Source organism: Schistocerca americana, chromosome 5, assembly GCF_021461395.2.
Source record: "Schistocerca americana isolate TAMUIC-IGC-003095 chromosome 5, iqSchAmer2.1, whole genome shotgun sequence".
NCBI classification, from domain to species: Eukaryota; Metazoa; Arthropoda; class Insecta; order Orthoptera; family Acrididae; genus Schistocerca; species Schistocerca americana.
Window position 1 is genome coordinate 459,684,453 of NC_060123.1, and position 19,577 is coordinate 459,704,029.

At 41.5% G+C, this 19,577-nt stretch overlaps 1 protein-coding gene across 4 annotated transcripts in view; it reads right to left on the bottom strand.

Moving 5' to 3' along the window:
- The window catches only part of LOC124615409 (poly(A) polymerase type 3-like), a 177,875-nt gene that overhangs the window by 96,829 nt on the left and 61,469 nt on the right, over positions 1-19,577 (bottom strand). For all 4 annotated transcript variants that reach the window (XM_047143268.1, XM_047143266.1, XM_047143270.1 and 1 more), the window contains 2 exons: positions 17,122-17,333; positions 15,586-15,791 (listed from right to left, as the gene is read on the bottom strand). In XM_047143268.1, the coding sequence (XP_046999224.1) occupies positions 15,586-15,791; positions 17,122-17,333 (418 nt within the window). The remainder of the gene's footprint in view (positions 1-15,585; positions 15,792-17,121; positions 17,334-19,577) is intronic.

Below are 19,577 nucleotides of genomic sequence, written 5' to 3' on the forward strand. Positions count from 1 at the left end.
ACAGGTATACACTCGCACACACGCACATATCCATCCACACATACAGACACAAGCAGACATATTTAAAGACAAAGAGGCGGTTAGTAGACCCGCAACCGAGCGCCTCCCCAGGTGGCGGATAGGGGAATGCCTCCTAGATATAGGTGGTACCGAGGAAATGAAATACTCGGGGCGGACCAAAACTACTAGTAGCGTCTGTTCCCACAGTGGGCGGCTACAAAAGGCGTCTGCTCCACATGTCAGTGGCGGCCTCAACCAACCTCCTGATCTGGAAAGTCAGGTTGTACTCGGCAGCATGCCATACATCCAACTACTAAACATCATGATGGTACAACGAGAAAAATCTCATTACCCCGGGCCCCAGTCAATAGACTGGGATTGTCGTGAGCATCGGATTCCGGGGGCTCACGGACATCATGAGAAGAATCGGAGCTTCTCAAACTCCCTCAAGACCAAACGCAAACACTACATCGGCACACTCAACGTGAACACACTGATGAAGACAGGAAAGATGAAACAACTGACAGACACTCTCGAAAAATTTCAAATCAAAATATGTGCACTGCAAGAAACACGATTCACAGACGAAGACCATTTCAACACGGAGAATTTCAGAATATACAAAGGAAAACCATCGAGACAACTGAAAAACCTAAGGCTTTTTGGCACAGGATTTGCAGTACACAGGTCCATCACGGACAACATAATCGACTTTTCGTCACCAAGCGAAAGAATCAGCACCATCACAGTGAAATCAGCCAATAAATCCTACACAATAATCAACGCACATGCACCAACTAATGACTACAACAGGAAAAACCCGGACGAAATTGATGACTTCTGGACGACAATGGAAGAAACTATCAGAAAAATTCCTGCACATAGAGTCAAAATAATACTGGGAGACTTCAACGCCAAACTCGGAAAAGAAAAGATGTACAGACATATCACAGGAAAACATACTCCACACAAGGACACCAACAAAAACGGAAAACATCTGATAGACTTTTGCAAAAGCCACGACCTCGCCATTATGTCAACAAAATTCAAGAAACCAACACGAAAACTTACCACATGGAAATTCCCCAGCGGAAAGCAAGAACTACAAATCGACCACGTAATAGTGCAGAAAGACTCACAAAAAGAAATTTTGAACATAGACACCCGTAAAGGCTACTTCGACTCAGACCACCACCTACTACAGATCAGGATTCGTCTTTTGCCCAAGAAAAAGCTCCAGAAGAACAAAATTGTTAGACCAGATCCAGAATACGTTACTTTAAACCAGACACAAATATTACACAAAATTAAAATGGAGAAAACGACAGACTGGACACAACTTTCACGAAGAATCCGAGAGGCCATGAAACTAGCACAAGCACCACGAACACGGAAACACCGTTGGTGGAACCACACATGTGACCAAGCTATTGACCAACGAATCAGTGCATGGAAAAAATTTAGTTGCCATAAATCCCAAGAGAATTGGATGAACTTCTTGAAAACACAGAAGCAATCAAGCAAAATCATTCGCAGTGAAAAACGACAGTATGACAAACGGCGACTGACAGAGATCGAATCGGACTTCATGAAGAACAATACAAGAAACTTCTACAGAGCGTTCAGAGAAAATATGACTGGATATCAACCACCCAACTTGTGCTTCAGAAGACCGGATGGAACCCTAGAAACCAATACCAAAAACAATTGTGACATTCTGGCAAAGTACTTTGAAAAACTGCTCAACACGGACCCCCCCATGGAAGAAATGATGACAGAAATGAGCACATACAATCCAGATAGTGAACCTCCAACTCTAGAAGAAGTTAAAGAAATAATAAAGTCACTCAAGAATCGTAGAGCACCAGGAGAAGATGGCATCATCGCGGAAATCTGGAAGTTACAAGACCCAGAACTCACCAAAGACATCCACAGGATCTTGGAAGACATCTGGAAGACCATGAAAATTCCTGACGACTGGAAAACTGCCCTGATACACCCACTACACAAAAAAGGTGACAAGACTAACCCGAACAACTACAGAGGAATATCCCTACTACCGGTCACATACAAGATCCTCTCTAAAGCTTTACTGAACAGACTAGAATGCCAAACCGACCACTTGATTGGGGAATACCAAGCAGGCTTCCGTAAAGGGCGGTCTTGTGCGGAACAAATTTGGAACCTGAAAATGATTTTACAACACAAACAGAACCTGATCATTACCTTTGTTGACTTCAAAAAGGCGTACGACTCTATCGACCGGAAAACTCTCTTCAAAATTCTAGCAGAATACAAAGTAGACAACAAAACACGGGCTATCATAGAGCAAACTTTAACTAACACGACCTCCAAAGTAAAGTTCTGTGGGGAACTATCAGAGCCCTTCGAAATTCGCACAGGTGTCCGACAAGGCGATGGCCTCTCACCTCTCCTTTTCAATCTGGTGTTAGATAAGGTCATAAAAGAATGGGAAACATCACAACAGGGGATAACCTTAGGAAATCTACAGATTAAATGCCTGGCTTTTGCAGACGATTTGGCGATTGTCACGAAAGGTATAAAGGAAACAAAAGACGCTATTGAAAAACTGCACGAAATCGCTTCCAAAACTGGACTACAGATCTCTTACGAAAAGACACAGTTTATGAGCACAAAGAAACTCTCATCTCTGAACACAAAGTATGGCACGATTTACAAAACAGCAAACTTCAAATACCTCGGTGAAACACTACAAATGATTGGACATAACAGAGACTCAAATGAAGAAAGAAAGACTAAACTGGACAAGGCATACAAAGTAGTGTGGAATCATTACAACAAGAAGTCTGTCTCACAAAAAGCCAAATTACGCCATTACGACACGGTGGTGCTCCCCGAGGCACTATATGCAGCAGAGACCACACTAATCGGAGGGCATACACGTATCAGACAATTAGAAAAAGTAGAACGGAAAATACTTAGGAAAATATTTGGCGCAACTAACAACAATGGAATATGGATCAAGAAACCTACAGAGGAACTGTACAAACATACGGAGACAATCACAGAAAAGATTAGAAAACGCAGACTACAATTCTATGGACACCTATACAGAATGCCATCACACAGGCTGACCAAACAGATCTTTGACTGGGTAACCACTAGAAACAACAAATGGGTGTCAGAGGTAGAAAACGACCTGAACCAGCTCAACATAACAGCAGACACAATAAACGACAGAATAAAGTTCAGAAACATCATTAAGAAAAGTAAACTACATGAGATACAATGCGACAAACGAACAGGCATAAAATGGACCGAAGAACGAAAGCAAGATCACAGCCAGAAGATGAAAGAAATATGGGCAACCAAAAAGGCAATCAAGATGAAGCCGAAGACACGAAGCCGACAAGAAGCATGGACAGAGGACCGGAAACAGAAACACAGCGAGCGAATGAGGGAAGTTTGGGCAGCAAGGAAGGCAGCAAAAGGAACTGGCCATGTAGTTTAGTCCAAATGCGCTCTTTAAGGGCAAAACATATATATATATATAACAAAAACAAAGATGATGAGACTTACCAAATGAAAGTGCTGGCAGGTCGACAGACACACAAACATACACACAAAATTCAAGCTTTCGCAACAAACTGTTGCCTCATCAGGAAAGAAGGAAGGAGAGGGAAAGACGAAAGGATGTGGGTTTTAAGGGGGAGGGTAAGGAGTCATTCCAATCCCGGGAGCGGAAAGACTTACCTTAGGGGGAAAAAAGGACGGGTATACACTCGCACACACACACATATCCATCCACACATATATATATATATATATATATATATATATATGTGTGTGTGTGTGTGTGTGTGTGTGTGTGTGTGTGTGTGTGTGTGTGCGCGCGAGTGTATACCCGTCCTTTTTTCCCCCTAAGGTAAGTCTTTCCACTCCCGGGATTGGAATGACTCCTTACCCTCTCCCTTAAAACCCACATCCTTTCGTCTTTCCCTCTCCTTCCCTCTTTCCTGATGAGGCAACAGTTTGTTGCGAAAGCTTGAATTTTGTGTGTATGTTTGTGTTTGTTTGTGTGTCTGTCGACCTGCCAGCACTTTCATTTGGTAAGTCACATCATCTTTGTTTTTAGGTATATATAGTTATAATAGAGGGAAACATTCCACGTAGGAAAAATACATCTAAAAACAAAGATGATGTGACTTACCAAATGAAAGTGCTGGCAGGTCGACAGACACACAAACATACACACAAAATTCAAGCTTTCGCAACAAACTGTTGCCTCATCAGGAAAGAAGGAAGGAGAGGGAAAGACGAAAGGATGTGGGTTTTAAGGGGGAGGGTAAGGAGTCATTCCAATCCCGGGAGCGGAAAGACTTACCTTAGGGGGAAAAAAGGACGGGTATACACTCGCACACACACACATATCCATCCACACATATACAGACACAAGCAGACATATTTAAAGACAAAGAGTTTGGGCAGAGATGTCAGTCGAGGCGGAAGTGCAGAGGCAAAGATGTTGTTGAATGACAGGTGAGGCAACTCGAAATTAGCGGAGATTGAGGCCTGGTGGGTAACGGGAAGAGAGGATATATTGAAGAGCAAGTTCCCATCTCCGGAGTTCGGATAGGTTGGTGTTGGTGGGAAGCATCCAGATAACCCGGACGGTGGAACACTGTGCCAAGATGTGCTGGCCGTGCACCAAGGCATGTTTAGCCACAGGGTGATCCTCATTATCAACAAACACTGTCTTCCTGTGTCCATTCTTGCGAATGGACAGTTTGTTGCTGGTCATTCCCACATTGAATGCATCACAGTGTAGGCAGGTCAGTTGGTAAATCATGTGGGTGCTTTCACACGTGGCTCTGCCTTTGATCGTGTACACCTTCCGGGTTACAGGACTGAAGTAGGTGGTGGTGGGAGGGTGCATGGGACAGGTTTTACACGGGGGGCGGTTACAAGGATAGGAGCCAGAGGGTAGGGAAGAAGGTTTGGGGATTTCATAGGGATGAACTAACAGGTTACGTAGGTTAGGTGGACGGCGGAAAGACACTCTTGGTGGAGTGGGGAGGATTTCATGAAGGATGGATCTCATTTCACGGCAGGATTTGAGGAAGTCGTATCCCTGCTGGAGAGCCACATTCAGAGTCTGGTCCAGTCCCGGAAAGTATCCTGTCACAAGTGGGGCACTTTTGTGGTTCTTCTGTGGGGGATTCTGGGCTTGAGGGGATGAGGAAGTGGCTCTGGTTATTTGCTTCTGTACCAGGTCGGGAGGATAGTTGCGGGATGCGAAAGCTGTTGTCAGGTTGTTGGTGTAATGGTTCAGGGATTCCGGACTGGAGCAGATTTGTTTGCCACGAAGACCTAGGCTGTAGGGAAGGGACCATTTGATGTGGAATGGGTGGCAGCTGTCATAATGGAGGTACTGTTGCTTGTTGGTGGGTTTGATGTGGACCGACGTGTGAAGCTGGCCATTGGACAGGTGGAGGTCAACGTCAAGGAAAGTGGCATGGAATTTGGAGTAGGACCAGGTGAATCTGATGGAAGCAAAGGAGTTGAGATTGGAGAGGAAGTTCTGGAGTTCTTCTTCACTGTGAGTCCAGATCATGAAGATGTCATCAATAAATCTGTACCAAACTTTGGGTTGGCAGGCCTGGGTAACCAAGAAGGCTTCCTCTAAGCGACCCATGAATAGGTTGGCGTACGAGGGGGCCATCCTGGTACCCATGGCTGTTCCCTTTAGTTGTTGGTATGTCTGGCCTTCAAAAGTGAAGAAGTTGTGGGTCAGGATGAAGCTGGCTAAGGTGATGAGGAAAGAGGTTTTAGGTAGGGTGGCAGGTGATCGGCGTGAAAGGAAATGCTCCATCGCAGCGAGGCCCTGGACATGCGGAATATTTGTGTATAAGGAAGTGGCATCAATGGTTACAAGGATGGTTTCCGGGGGTAACACATTGGGTAAGGATTCCAGGCGTTCGAGAAAGTGGTTGGTGTCTTTGATGAAGGATGGGAGACTGCATGTAATGGGTTGAAGGTCTTGATCTACGTAGGGAGAGATACGTTCTGTGGGGGCTTGGTAACCAGCTACAATGGGGTGGCCGGGATGATTGGGTTTGTGGATTTTAGGAAGAAGGTAGAAGGTAGGGGTGCGGGGTGTCGGTGGGGTCAGGAGGTTGATGGAGTCAGGTGAAAGGTTTTCCAGGGGGCCTAAGGTTCTGAGGATTCCTTGAAGCTCCACCTGGACATCGGGAATGGGGTTACCTTGGCAAACTTTGTATGTGGTGTTGTCTGAAAGCTGACGCAGTCCCTCAGCCACATACTCCCGACGATCAAGTGTCACGGTCGTGGAACCCTTGTCCGCTGGAAGAATGACGATGGATCGGTCAGCCTTCAGATCACGGATAGCCTGGGCTTCAGCAGTGGTGATGTTGGGAGTAGGATTAAGGTTTTTTTAAGAAGGATTGAGATGCAAGGCTGGAAGTCAAAAATTCCTGGAAGGTTTGGAGAGGGTGATTTTGAGGAAGAGGAGGTGGGTCCCGCTGCGACGGAGGACGGAACTGTTCCAGGCAGGGTTCAATTTGGACGGTGTCTTGGGGAGTTGGATCATTAGGAGTAGGATTAGGATCATTTTTCTTCGTGGCAAAGTTATATTTCCAGCAGAGAGTACGAGTGTAGGACAGTAAATCTTTGACGAGGGCTGTTTGGTTGAATCTGGGAGTGGGGCTGAAGGTGAAGCCTTTGGATAGGACAGAGGTTTCGGATTGGGAGAGAGGTTTGGAGGAAAGGTTAACTACTGAATTAGGGTGTTGTGGTTCCAGATTGTGTTGATCGGAATTTTGAGGTTTTGGAGGGAGTGGAGCTGGAAGTGGGAGATTGAGTAGATGGGAGAGACTGGGTTTGTGTGCAATGAGAGGAGGTTGAGGTTTGCTGGAAAGGTTGTTCAAAACTCTGAATGTGGCTCTCCAGCAGGGATACGACTTCCTCAAATCCTGCCCTGAAATGAGATCCATCCTTCATGAAATCCTCCCCACTCCACCAAGAGTGTCTTTCCGCCGTCCACGTAACTTACGTAACCTGTTAGTTCGTCCCTATGAAATCCCCAAACCACCTTCCCTACCCTCTGGCTCCTATCCTTGTAACCGCCCCCCGTGTAAAACCTGTCCCATGCACCCTCCCACCACCACCTACTCCAGTCCCGTAACCCGGAAGGTGTACACGATCAAAGGCAGAGCCACATGTGAAAGCACTCACGTGATTTACCAACTGACCTGCCTACACTGTGATGCATTCTATGTGGGAATGACCAGCAACAAACTATCCATTCGCATGAATGGACACAGGCAGACTGTGTTTGTTGGTAATGAGGATCACCCTGTAGCTAATCATGCCTTGGTGCACGGCCAGCATATCTTGGCACAGTGTTCCACCGTCCGGGTTATCTGGATACTTCCCACCAACACCAACCTATCCGAACTCCGGAGATGGGAACTTGCTCTTCAATATATCCTCTCTTCCCGTTACCCACCAGGCCTCAATCTCCGCTAATTTCAAGTTGCCGCCACTCATACCTCACCTGTCATTCAACATCATCTTTGCCTCTGCACTTCCGCCTCGACTGACATCTCTGCCCAAACTCTTTATCTTTAAATATGTCTGCTTGTGTCTGTATATGTGTGGATGGATATGTGTGTGTGCGCGAGTGTATACCCGTCCTTTTTTCCCCCTAAGGTAAGTCTTTCCGCTCCCGGGATTGGAATGACTCCTTACCCTCTCCCTTAAAACCCACTTCCTTTCGTCTTACCCTCTACTTCCCTCTTTCCTGATGAGGCAACAGTTTGTTGCGAAAGCTTGAATTTTGTGTGTATGTTTGTGTGTCTATCGACCTGCCAGCGCTTTCGTTCGGTAAGTCACCTCATATATAAACAAAGATGATGTGACTTACCAAATGAAAGTGCTGGCAGGTCGACAGACACACAAACAAACACAAACATACACACAAAATTCAAGCTTTCGCAACAAACTGTTGCCTCATGAGGAAAGAGGGAAGGAGAGGGAAAGACGAAAGGATGTGGGTTTTAAGGGTTTCGTCTTTCCCTCTCCTTCCCTCTTTCCTGATGAGGCAACAGTTTGTTGCGAAAGCTTGAATTTTGTGTGTATGTCGACCTGCCAGCACTTTCATTTGGTAAGTCACAGCATCTTTGTTTTTAGATATATATTTCCTACGTGGAATGTTTCCCTCTATTTTTATATATATATATATATATATATATATATATATATATATATATATATATATATATATATATATATATATATATATGTGTGTGTGTGTGTGTGTGTGTGTGTGAAATGATTGTGTGGCATTAATGGACAGGAGGCCCCGTCTGAGGAAGTCTGACTGCTGACTGCAAGTCGTATTTCGGGTGGTTGCACATTGGATGACTTGCGTGCTGGTGATGATGACAACACAACACCCAGTCCATGAGCGGAGAAGATCTCCAACCTGACTGGGAATTAAACCCAGGCCTGCTGCATGGTAGGCAAACACGTTACCACTCAGCTAAGCAGGAGGATTCAATTCCCGTAAATTACATGCCAGTAGTTTGTGGGCACAGACTTGGTGTGTGATAGCTTCCCAGATGTGTACCATCGGGTAGCGAAGACTACAAAGTGAGTTCATATCATGCTCTTCAAACCACAATAGCATTATTCTAACATGGCAGTGATGTCACCTCTGTCAGTGAAGACAGCAGGAAGGGATGCAGGTGATATGCAGTTATGATCATACAGTTGACAGCTACCATGGTGCCTTTGGTAACTACCATAGCTCCAATGGAGTCCAGCTCCATGTCACTTGGAGCTTAACACTCCTGCATCCACGGCAGCGTGCATCTTTAGAGCAGCTGTTTACCAGAATGATGGTGTATCCCGAGATGACCACTGACATGGTGTAAAAACAAATGTGATTCATCTGACCAAGTGACATGTTTCCCTTGATTGAGTGTTCAGTCTTGAAGATGGTGTACCCACTGCTATAGTAACTTACCATGCTGTTTTGTCCACATGGGAACACACAGAGGTTGCCTGCTGCAGAGACCCATGTCCAAAAATGTGCACTGAACAGTGCTCTGAAAACACTTGTGCCTGCACCGTCGCTGTACTCTCTACTTGTGGCACATATAATCACAAGGATCCCTCATTATCTCTGCTTTTCTTACACAGTGAACCTCACTTTTACACTTTGTGAGAGACTTGAAAAAATGGTGTAAAATGAAAGAAAACATAAAATGTGGGAAATAATGTTTTAAGAAGTAAAAGTTACGTATATTATCTTTCTTTGCATTTTTGCACTTTATGTATGATGTATGTATGTAATAGGGATCAAAATACTTGTCAAGAGGCTTGTTTATTATTTAATAACAGTTTGTTATCTAATAAAAACCACTAATGTAACTGGAACTACCTACTGTCTGGGAAGTAGAAACATTTAACTCAATTTCATACATCATAATCAATGTTTTCCTCCCCCGATGAACCATGGACCTTGCCGTTGGTGGGGAGGCTTGCGTGCCTCAGCGATACAGATGGCCCTACCGTAGGTGCAACCACAACGGAGGGGTATCTGTTGAGAGGCCAGACAAACATGTGGTTCCTGAAGAGGGGCAGCAGCCTTTTCAGTAGTTGCAGGGGCAACAGTCTGGATAATTGACTGATCTGGCCTTGTAACATTAACCAAAACGGCCTTGCTGTGCTGGTACTGCGAACAGCTGAAAGCAAGGGGAAACTACAGCCGAAATTCTTCCCGAGGACATGCAGCTTTACTGAATGATTAAATGATGATGGCGTCCTCTTGGGTAAAATATTCCGGAGGTAAAATAGTCCCCCATTCGGATCTCCGGGCGGGGACTACTCAAGAGGACGTCGTTATCAGGAGAAAGAAAATTGGCAGTCTACGGATCGGAGCGTGGAATGTCAGATCCCTTAATCGGGCAGGTAGGTTAGAAAATTTAAAAAGGGAAATGGATAGGTTAAAGATAGATATAGTGGGAATTAGTGAAGTTCGGTGGCAGGAGGAACAAAACTTCTGGTCAGGTGACTACAGGGTTATAAACACAAAGTCAAATAGGGGTAATGCAGGAGTAGGTTTAATAATGAATAAAAAAAATAGGAGTGCGGGTTAGCTACTACAAACAGCATAGTGAACGCATTATTGTGGCCAACATAGACACAAAGCCAATGCCTACTACAGTAGTACAAGTTTATATGCCAACTAGCTCTGCAGATGATGAAGAAATTGATGAAATGTATGACGAGATAAAAGAAATTATTCAGGTAGTGAAGGGAGACGACAATTTAATAGTCATGGGTGACTGGAATTCGTCAGTAGGAAAAGGGAGAGAAGGAAACATAGTAGGTGAATATGGATTGGGGGGAAGAAAAAATGGTTCAAATGGCTCTGAGCACTATGGGACTCAACATCTTAGGTTATAAGTCCCCTAGAACTTAGAACTACTTAAACCTAACTAACCTAACGACATCACACACACCCATGCCCGAGGCAGGATTCGAACCTGCGACCGTAGCAGTCCCGCGGTTCCGGACTGCAGCGCCAGAACCGCTAGACCACCGCGGCCGGCTGGGGGGAAGAAATGAAAGAGGAAGCCGCCTTGTAGAATTTTGCACAGAGCATAACTTAATCATAGCTAACACTTGGTTCAAGAATCATGAAAGAAGGTTGTATACCTGGAAGAATCCTGGAGATACTAAAAGGCATCAGATAGATTACATAATGGTAAGACAGAGATTTAGGAACCAGGTTTTAAATTGTAAGACATTTCCAGGGGCAGATGTGGATTCTGACCACAATCTATTGGTTATGAACTGCAGATTGAAACTGCAAAAAGGCGGGAATTTAAGGAGATGGGACCTGGATAAACTAAAAGAACCAGAGGTTGTACAGAGTTTCAGGGAGAGCATAAGGGAACAATTGACAGGAATGGGGGAAAGAAATACAGTAGAAGAAGAATGGGTAGCTTTGAGGGATGAAGTAGTGAAGGCAGCAGAGGATCAAGTAGGTAAAAAGACGAGGGCTAATAGAAATCCTTGGGTAACAGAAGAAATATTGAATTTAACTGACGAAAGGTGAAAATATAAAAATGCAGTAAATGAAGCAGGCAAAAAGGAATACAAACGTCTCAAAAATGAGATCGACAGGAAGTGCAAAATGGCTAAGCAGGAATGGCTAGAGGACAAATGTAAGGATGTAGAGGCTTATCTCACTAGGGGTAAGATAGATACTGCCTACAGGAAAATTAAAGAGACCTTTGGAGAGAAGAGAACCACTTGTATGAATATCAAGAGCTCAGATGGCAAACCAGTTCAAAGCAAAGAAGGGAAGGCAGAAAGGTGGAAGGAGTATATAGAGGGTTTATACAAGGGCGATGTACTTGAGGACAATATTATGGAAATGGAAGAGGATGTAGATGAAGAAGAAATGGGAGATAAGATACTGCGTGAAGAGTTTGACAAAGCACTGAAAGACCTGAGTCGAAACAAGGCCCCGGGAGTAGACAACATTCCATTAGAACTACTGATGGCCTTGGGAGAGCCAGTCATGACAAAACTCTACCATCTGGTGAGCAAGATGTATGAGACAGGCGAAATACCCACAGACTTCAAGAAGAATATAATAATTCCAATCCCAAAGAAAGCAGTTGTTGACAGATGTGAAAATTACCGAACTATCAGTTTAATAAGTCACAGCTGCAAATTACAAACGCGAATTCTTTACAGACGAATGGAAAAACTGGTAGAAGCGGACCTCGGGGAAGATCAGTTTGGATTCCATAGAAATGTTGGAACACGTGAGGCAATACTAACCTTACGACTTATCTTAGAAGAAAGATTAAGAAAAGGCAAACCTATGTTTCCAGCATTTGTAGACTTAGAGAAAGCTTTTGACAATGTTGTCTGGAATACTCTCTTTCAAATTCTGAAGGTGGCAGGGGTAAAATACAGGGAGCAAAAGGCTATTTACAATTTGTACAGAAACCAGATGGCAGTTATAAGAGTCGAGGGGCATGAAAGGGAAGCAGTGGTTGGGAAAGGAGTGATACAGGGTTGTAGCCTCTCCCCGATGTTATTCAATCTGTATATGGAGCAAGCAGTAAAGGAAACAAAAGAAAAATTCGGAGTAGGTATTAAAATTCATGGAGAAGAAGTAAAAACTTTGAGGTTCGCCGATGACATTGTAATTCTGTCAGAGACAGCAAAGGACTTGGAAGACCAGTTGAACGGAATGGACAGTGTCTTGAAAGGAGGATATAAGATGAACATCAACAAAAGCAAAACGAGGATAATGGAATGTAGTCAAATTAAATCGGGTGATGCTGAGGAGATTAGATTAGGAAATGAGACACTTAAAGTAGTAAAGGCGTTTTGCTATTTAGGGAGTAAAATAACTGATGGTCGAAGTAGAGAGGATATAAAATGTAGACTGGCAATGGCAAGGAAATCGTTTCTGAAGAAGAGAAATTTGTTAACATCGAATATAGATTTAAGTGTCAGGAAGTCGTTTCTGAAAGTATTTGTGTGGAGTGTGGCCATGTATGGAAGTGAAACATGGACGATAACTAGTTTGGACAAGAAGAGAATAGAAGCTTTCGAAATGTGGTGCTACAGAAGAATGCTGAAGATAAGGTGGGTAGATCACGTAACTAATGAGGAGGTATTGAATAGGATTGGGGAGAAGAGAAGTTTGTGGCACAACTTGACTAGAAGAAGGGATCGGTTGGTAGGACATGTTTTGAGGCATCAAGGGATCACAAATTTAGCATTGGAGGGCAGCGTGGAGGGTAAAAAACGTAGAGGGAGACCAAGAGATCAATACACTAAGCAGATTCAGAAGGATGTAGGTTGCAGTAGGTACTGGGAGATGAAGAAGCTTGCACAGGATAGAGTAGCATGGAGAGCTGCATCAAACCAGTCTCAGGACTGAAGACCACCACAACAACAACAATCAATGTTTCTGGAAAGTCTGCAACTATCATTCGTTACATAAATAACAAAACAATGCACCAGTTACATGTTTTTTCACACTTAGCATGACAACTTTTGAGAATTTGTTCTTGTTGTCAAGTGCAAATATTCACATAAGTATATCACGTGGTGTTTGCATATGTGTTGTTCTGCGTCTCTTGCACCGTAATCATCTTTTTGAAGTTATCAGGTACTGTGCCTGTAAATATTTGCACTTCACAACGAGAATCAATTCTTGAAACACATCTTGCTAAGCATTAAAAAATATGAACTTAGTGCTGTGTTTCAAACAAAAATATTTGAACAAAGCAAAGCGAGCAAAGGTGTCAACTAGCTCTACATGTAGCCAAACTAACAAAAACACACTAAATATGGTTTCAATAACACAAAGTTTTCAAGACGACAGCAACAATCTTGAAGCTGCGCATGCGCAGTACAGAAATTTTTGACATAGTTGTGTTTTGTCATAATACCTTTATTCAAACAAACCACGTCAGCCACCATGCCGAGTGGCACTTGGCAGTGGTAGGAGATAAAGCATGAATTGTTTTGACTTTTATCCGTTTACCAGTTCAGATCTTCTGAGTAGAGGGCTCTGGTGTCAAGAAGCTTAAGGGGAGCCAGAAATGGTCGAATCCAAAAAATTACAATTTTTTTTTTTGCTACCGAAAATTAATTGGAACATTCCTCTTTAATGTAAACTTTGAATTATTGTTCTACTCGCCCTGGAAGTGGAGTTATTACCATTTTCCCCCACTCCTGCAGAGGAAATGGGCGGGCGCTGAATGCATCTAACACCCTCTCGTGACTTCCTGGCGAACTGCTTGGGATTTTCTCGGCCTGTTACGCATACAGCGCCTTATGTTACACATACGGCGAGTGTGCAAGGGTTGGCTACATTGTTTTCTGTGACAAACGAAGCGCTAAGAGCGCGGAATATCGTCTCTTTGCTGTTTACCTTTTCGAATTAGTTCAGTGTTGCGCCTGTTGTTGGTAGTATTATACTTCTTGTGTAAAGCGTTGTTCTGGTTACGATGCCACGTTTTAGTAACCGTGTATATAAGAAGACTAAGAACGTAGGGAAAAGAAAATTAACACTAATATCAAGTTGCGATACTACAATTACTGAAACAGTGCGTTCTTCTGCTAAGCAACACATGGCCGGCCATTGCCCTGTGACATCTTCTAGCAAGAAGCTGACTGGTGGAAGTGACAGATTTCGTGAATATGTTAGTGACAGTGCTGATATTTTTCATGACCTAGCACAGCCAGAATTTTTACACAAATGTCTACACGGAAAGACGCAGAATCCTAATGAGAGCGTAAACAATTTGATTTGGAAAGTGATTCCTAAAAGGGTGTTTGTAAGCATAAAAACACTGCACTTTGGCATTTATGATGCAATAGCAACCTACAACCAAGGGAACAGTGTGAAGTGTGAAGTTCTGAAGGCATTAGGATTTACAGCTGGGGAGAACACTGTACGAGCACTAAGAAATATTGACAGAGAAAGGATAAGAGGAGCAGAAAGAAGAGAAAGTCATATGAAGTATGATGGAACAACAGGCCGGAAAAGAAGACAGAAGAGGAAGCTTTTGGAGGATGAAGAAGAAGACCCTGATAATCCATCCTATAGTGCAGGAATGTATTGAGAAATTTTGATAGCCATTTCTCGTAAATTAGAATTTTTCGAATATAAGGAACATTTTCTCAAAATCCACTCAAGCTAGAGAGATGAAATTTTTATACAACACTCCTAGTGGTCAAACTTACATTGTAATACAGCCATTTGGCAATATGTTCAGTAGTTTCATTTCAGTTTAATTATAAAGCAATTATTTGTAAAAAAAATTTGGGTCATTAATAAAAAAAAAATAATTGGAAGGTAACTAGAAAAGATACTCCAAAATCCCTCTGTCATAACTGCAATACTAAACCACTCTATATGTAAAAAAAAAAATTCAAATTTTTCTATTTGGTAGTTTATTCATAAATGTTCCTCAAACTTAGTGATTTTAACATGGGCAGCATAGGCACTTCCGGCTCCCCTTAACCACGTAACATTTGTAAACATTATTTGACAATCAACGTCCATTTACTTTAGTTCTTTACTCCATGAATATTTTTTCATGTGTAAATTGTGGGAAAATAATAGATACGTTACCATCAAACTGGGTGTGAATTAACACAGGTGATGAATGACAAAAAATTTCATAAACATCAGGAAAATGTTAGTTCCGGAAACATGAGAGTGGGGTTATGCAGTATATTTTCCTCACCGCACAACATGCCTGCATCACCATCAGATGGCATTTAATCTCACAGTGGGAGGGGGGTCATAATGTTTTGCCTAATCAGTGTACTCTGTAAAAGCAGTAACATTATTTCTACAAGCCCAAAAAAAAAGAAAGACTTTTAACTTCTCTAGTAAAATAATATTTTGATCAGATGTGTTTCCAAAATCTTAAACACACAGAAGTGAGTTTAAACTTCCACTATCAGTGCATTACTGGAATAGAAATATTTCAATAAATATATAAGCTGTACGTATAATATTCTTACTTGTATTTGGAGAAAAAATTAGGAGGCTCGAATAATTTGTTCCAAGTGCATTTTCCAACCATTATATCTTCCGTTATTGCTAGGCCCTGTTTAAATTCTTCTTGCATTATTGTTCTGGTTGATATAGATACATTGAAAGTAGAATTTTGTTGTGGATATGCTGGGGTGATAATAGGCATCAAATGATATCTATCTGCAGCATTTATCTGAAAAATAATTTATAAGATACATAAAATATCACATACGAACAAAATATTTTGTTCAATAATGGTATTGAAGGCAAGAAGAATAAGTACTTCCACTAGAAACAAAAACTCACAGCGCAGATACAATAATCTTAAGTTTGGACAATCAAACAATAGAAAATTCAGGATGAAATGTAACAATATTATGCAACTCACCCACACATGATCACAGTCTGTGGCAGCTGAAGCCACAGACTGGTTCATGTGTGCGTCCTCTATTTTTGACAAAGGCCTCATTGGCCAAAAGCTTATTTTGTGACAGTCTTTTTGTTGTGCCTTTCTGCAACCCAGCACCTCCGCTACATGGTGAATAGCAACTATCCTTTTCCATAATATGGTTAAGTTTGCACAATGTCACTCATCTTTGTCACATGGTCAGGAGAGTAATTAACAGATATCTGCTGGTTTCTAAACACCGACCAAACAGATCTTTCTGAAAGTATATATCCTGAGAATTGGACAACATGAAGACGAAATTTAAAAAGCAAGACAACCCTAGAAGAAGAAGTATCTGAAATGCAATGTAGTGGGCGATGTTACTATACAAGGAGTGAAATCAAAATAGCAACAGTGCTGAGTTAAACTTGCCAATGCATGCAGTGAAAATGAGCAGCTCGCTGGCAGGAGAAAAAGGCAAATGAACATTTTGTAAGGCACACAAAACAATGAGATAGCAAAAGATATGGGAAAACATAGCAAAAGTCAAAACCAGCAGAAAACTTAATGACTTTAAGACTAAATGAATTTTCTTTTGATATCTCATTACATTAGTAGATTTTTAATGCCAAGTCTAACGATGGTAGTTCATGCTGTGGAAATTTCTGTGTGTGATAAGGTACAATCAGAATTATGGAGATGACAACAAGACATAAACCAGAAATATATCCAATACTAAGGAATATTAGTACACTCACTGCACAATAAAATGGGATAGAAGAAATGTAGAAAAGCACTGACCAATATAATTACTTCACACACATTTTTCTCAATTATTTGCCCAGTTATCATCAGTCTTTTCAACTAAATGTCCTCCTCAATCCAATTCTACTTTCCCTCTCTTTAAAGAAATAACAATATGTTCCCACTAATAAGGCTTAAATTTTCTTTCCATTCAAAGTATATCTCCTCCTTTTTACTTCACATCAGCTTAAAGTGAGAATTTCAAGTTTACTATTCTAGAATCTACAAAGGTATACAGCAGCATAAAATATATTTTCAAGACAACTGTACAACAAACCATGAACTAATCTTTTTTTTTGTACAATAATCTTATAATGAATCTTTAGCTTACCCTTGGATCCCACACAGGGAATCCCAAGTTAACAGTGTCCGGTGGTTTCAGCAAGACAGGTTGGGGCCACTTCCACTGAGAAAAAACGAGGAAGAACTTGTGCACCAAGGTCGCAGCGACGGCATTTGGATACAGCTGGCAAGTTCGTGCAACTAACATTGCCCATGAGACACCTCCAAGATATCCCAGTGCATTGCTGTAAATCCCATGCTCTGGATACAAGCAATTACATGAATAGTCATTTCATAACCAATTGCAATACATGGCAATGAATTTATGCAGTAAACAAACATATTGGACAAATATGGTACAAATAACAGCTTCCCTAAATGCTGGTGCAAAACTAGTATCTTGTATGACTAAAAAATAACAATATCAAAACATTTTTTGAGAAGTATGCAGTCCACAAAATAATTAGCACTTAATAAAGTTTCAACTTAATTCAGACTTTTTTCGTCCTGCATACAAGAAATTACAGAGAAAGTTTCATAAGACCAAGCAACTAAAACAATTATAACAGAAACAATTTGTTCTGGCAGCATGATATACAGCAAATATAAACAGCTCTGAGTTAGTAAGCTCATTCATAACCCAAATAAGAAACTGTAAAGATAGTGAACACACACACTGCAATTGTGTTGTAACAAAATTGCTACCAGCAGGTAGTAACATGTCTTAATGCATCAGTGTTAACATTATAAAACATTCACACTTTTTCGTCACATTAGAAGTGGCTAGCAAAAATACATGCAAAACACATAAATACTATAAAAACAAATGAAGAAACAAAACCGTTTTTTAATGAATGAATTAATGTCAGAGGCTACATTATGAAAAAAAAGACGCATAGGTAATTTAATTGTTTAAATTTAAATGAACAAATTCATATGATTTTATGAGGTTACCAGACAATTTTCAGTTTTGCCAAGTCAGATGGTGCATACCATCCAAAGCATTTCATTAATGGAAAAAACTGACAGTTGTGATATACAAGATGTTTCGAAAAGAATGCCCCGATTTCAAACTTCTATATTTACTGACAAAAACGTATTACAATCTTGGAATAGGCTGCAAAATACTCAAAATTATTTTTAACGTTTTGGCTATGCTATTACAAATGCTGTATGTGTCCACCAGCATCAGCACGAACAACATCCAAATGATAGCTAAATTCGTCATAAACCTGACACTCTGTATTTGGTTTTACACATCAGTTACGGCAGTTGTTAATCTGTTCTTCACTACTTCTACGCCATGAGGTAAAGGGGAGGGTAGATGAACACACTTTTCTTCACATCCCCACAATAAAAAAAAATCAGATGGGGTCATGTCTGGCAATCTTGGAGACAAAGAATGCAGGACAGTGTCTCTGGGTCCTGTGCGCACTATTCAGTGTTGAGGTAGAATGTTATTGAGAAACTGACATACACCGTTGTGCCAGTGTGGTGGGGCTCCATCCTGTTGAAAAATGAAATCAATGGAGTTCTGAAGTTGTAGGAAAAGCCAATTATGCAACATTTCAAGATAGCTCACTAAAGTCACTGTGTTTTCCCTTGTGAGGTCGATCTGGGCTCTAACTTTTGCATAATCACCCTGTGTCTTCAAATTGGCGATACAACAATGAAAGCTTTCGGGTGCAGGCAGATCTATGCCAAAACTCTGACGAAAAGCTCACTGGACTGAAATCAGAGACTCACTCTTTGCAAACTGCAGCATACAAAATGCCTTTTGTTGAGTGAACACCATCTTACTTCTGACTGATTGCAAACTGAGAAGGCACACTGACTGACATCTAATAGTGATTTTTTGAAACTCTAGGCCACACTTATTCAAATGACATACATTTCCTTGCTTTTTGAAACATCCTGCACAATTTGGTGACCATAAAGGCTCTGTATTAAGGACCTTAATGCAAAACACTGAATAGTTATTATTAACATTTTTCTTTCTCTGTTTTTCAAAGCTGCAAGACCTAAGCAGTCACGGCAATGTTTAAATGCTGCCTGTTTCTTATAACTGCAGTGAACTTAAGAGATTAATGAAATCTGCATTATGTCAGTGTTAAGCTCATACGTCGTACATTTCAATGCTTTTAAAGGCAATATGAATGTTAGTGATTCTCTAGAAATAATCCTCTCCATGATAAACAACTACACATGCGCAACAAGCTGTTTTCAAGATGGTCCTCTCCTTTATTACACTGAGCTAGAAATATAGGCACCATGTGGTTCATTCTCCAAGTACATCATAACAGAGCTCCTACCTTTGATCATTGCTCAGAAGTGAAAATTACAGATAAAGAAATAAATGACCAAGGAATTGAAAAAAAAAAAAGAAAGAAAAACTGAAGACATCACTGGCACTGACAGGATACCGGTTACATTTTAAATTCCCCTAAATGAAATTCATCTTTTGGGTTTGCAGCTCGTCTTTCTTTCCACATTTGCAGTTAAATT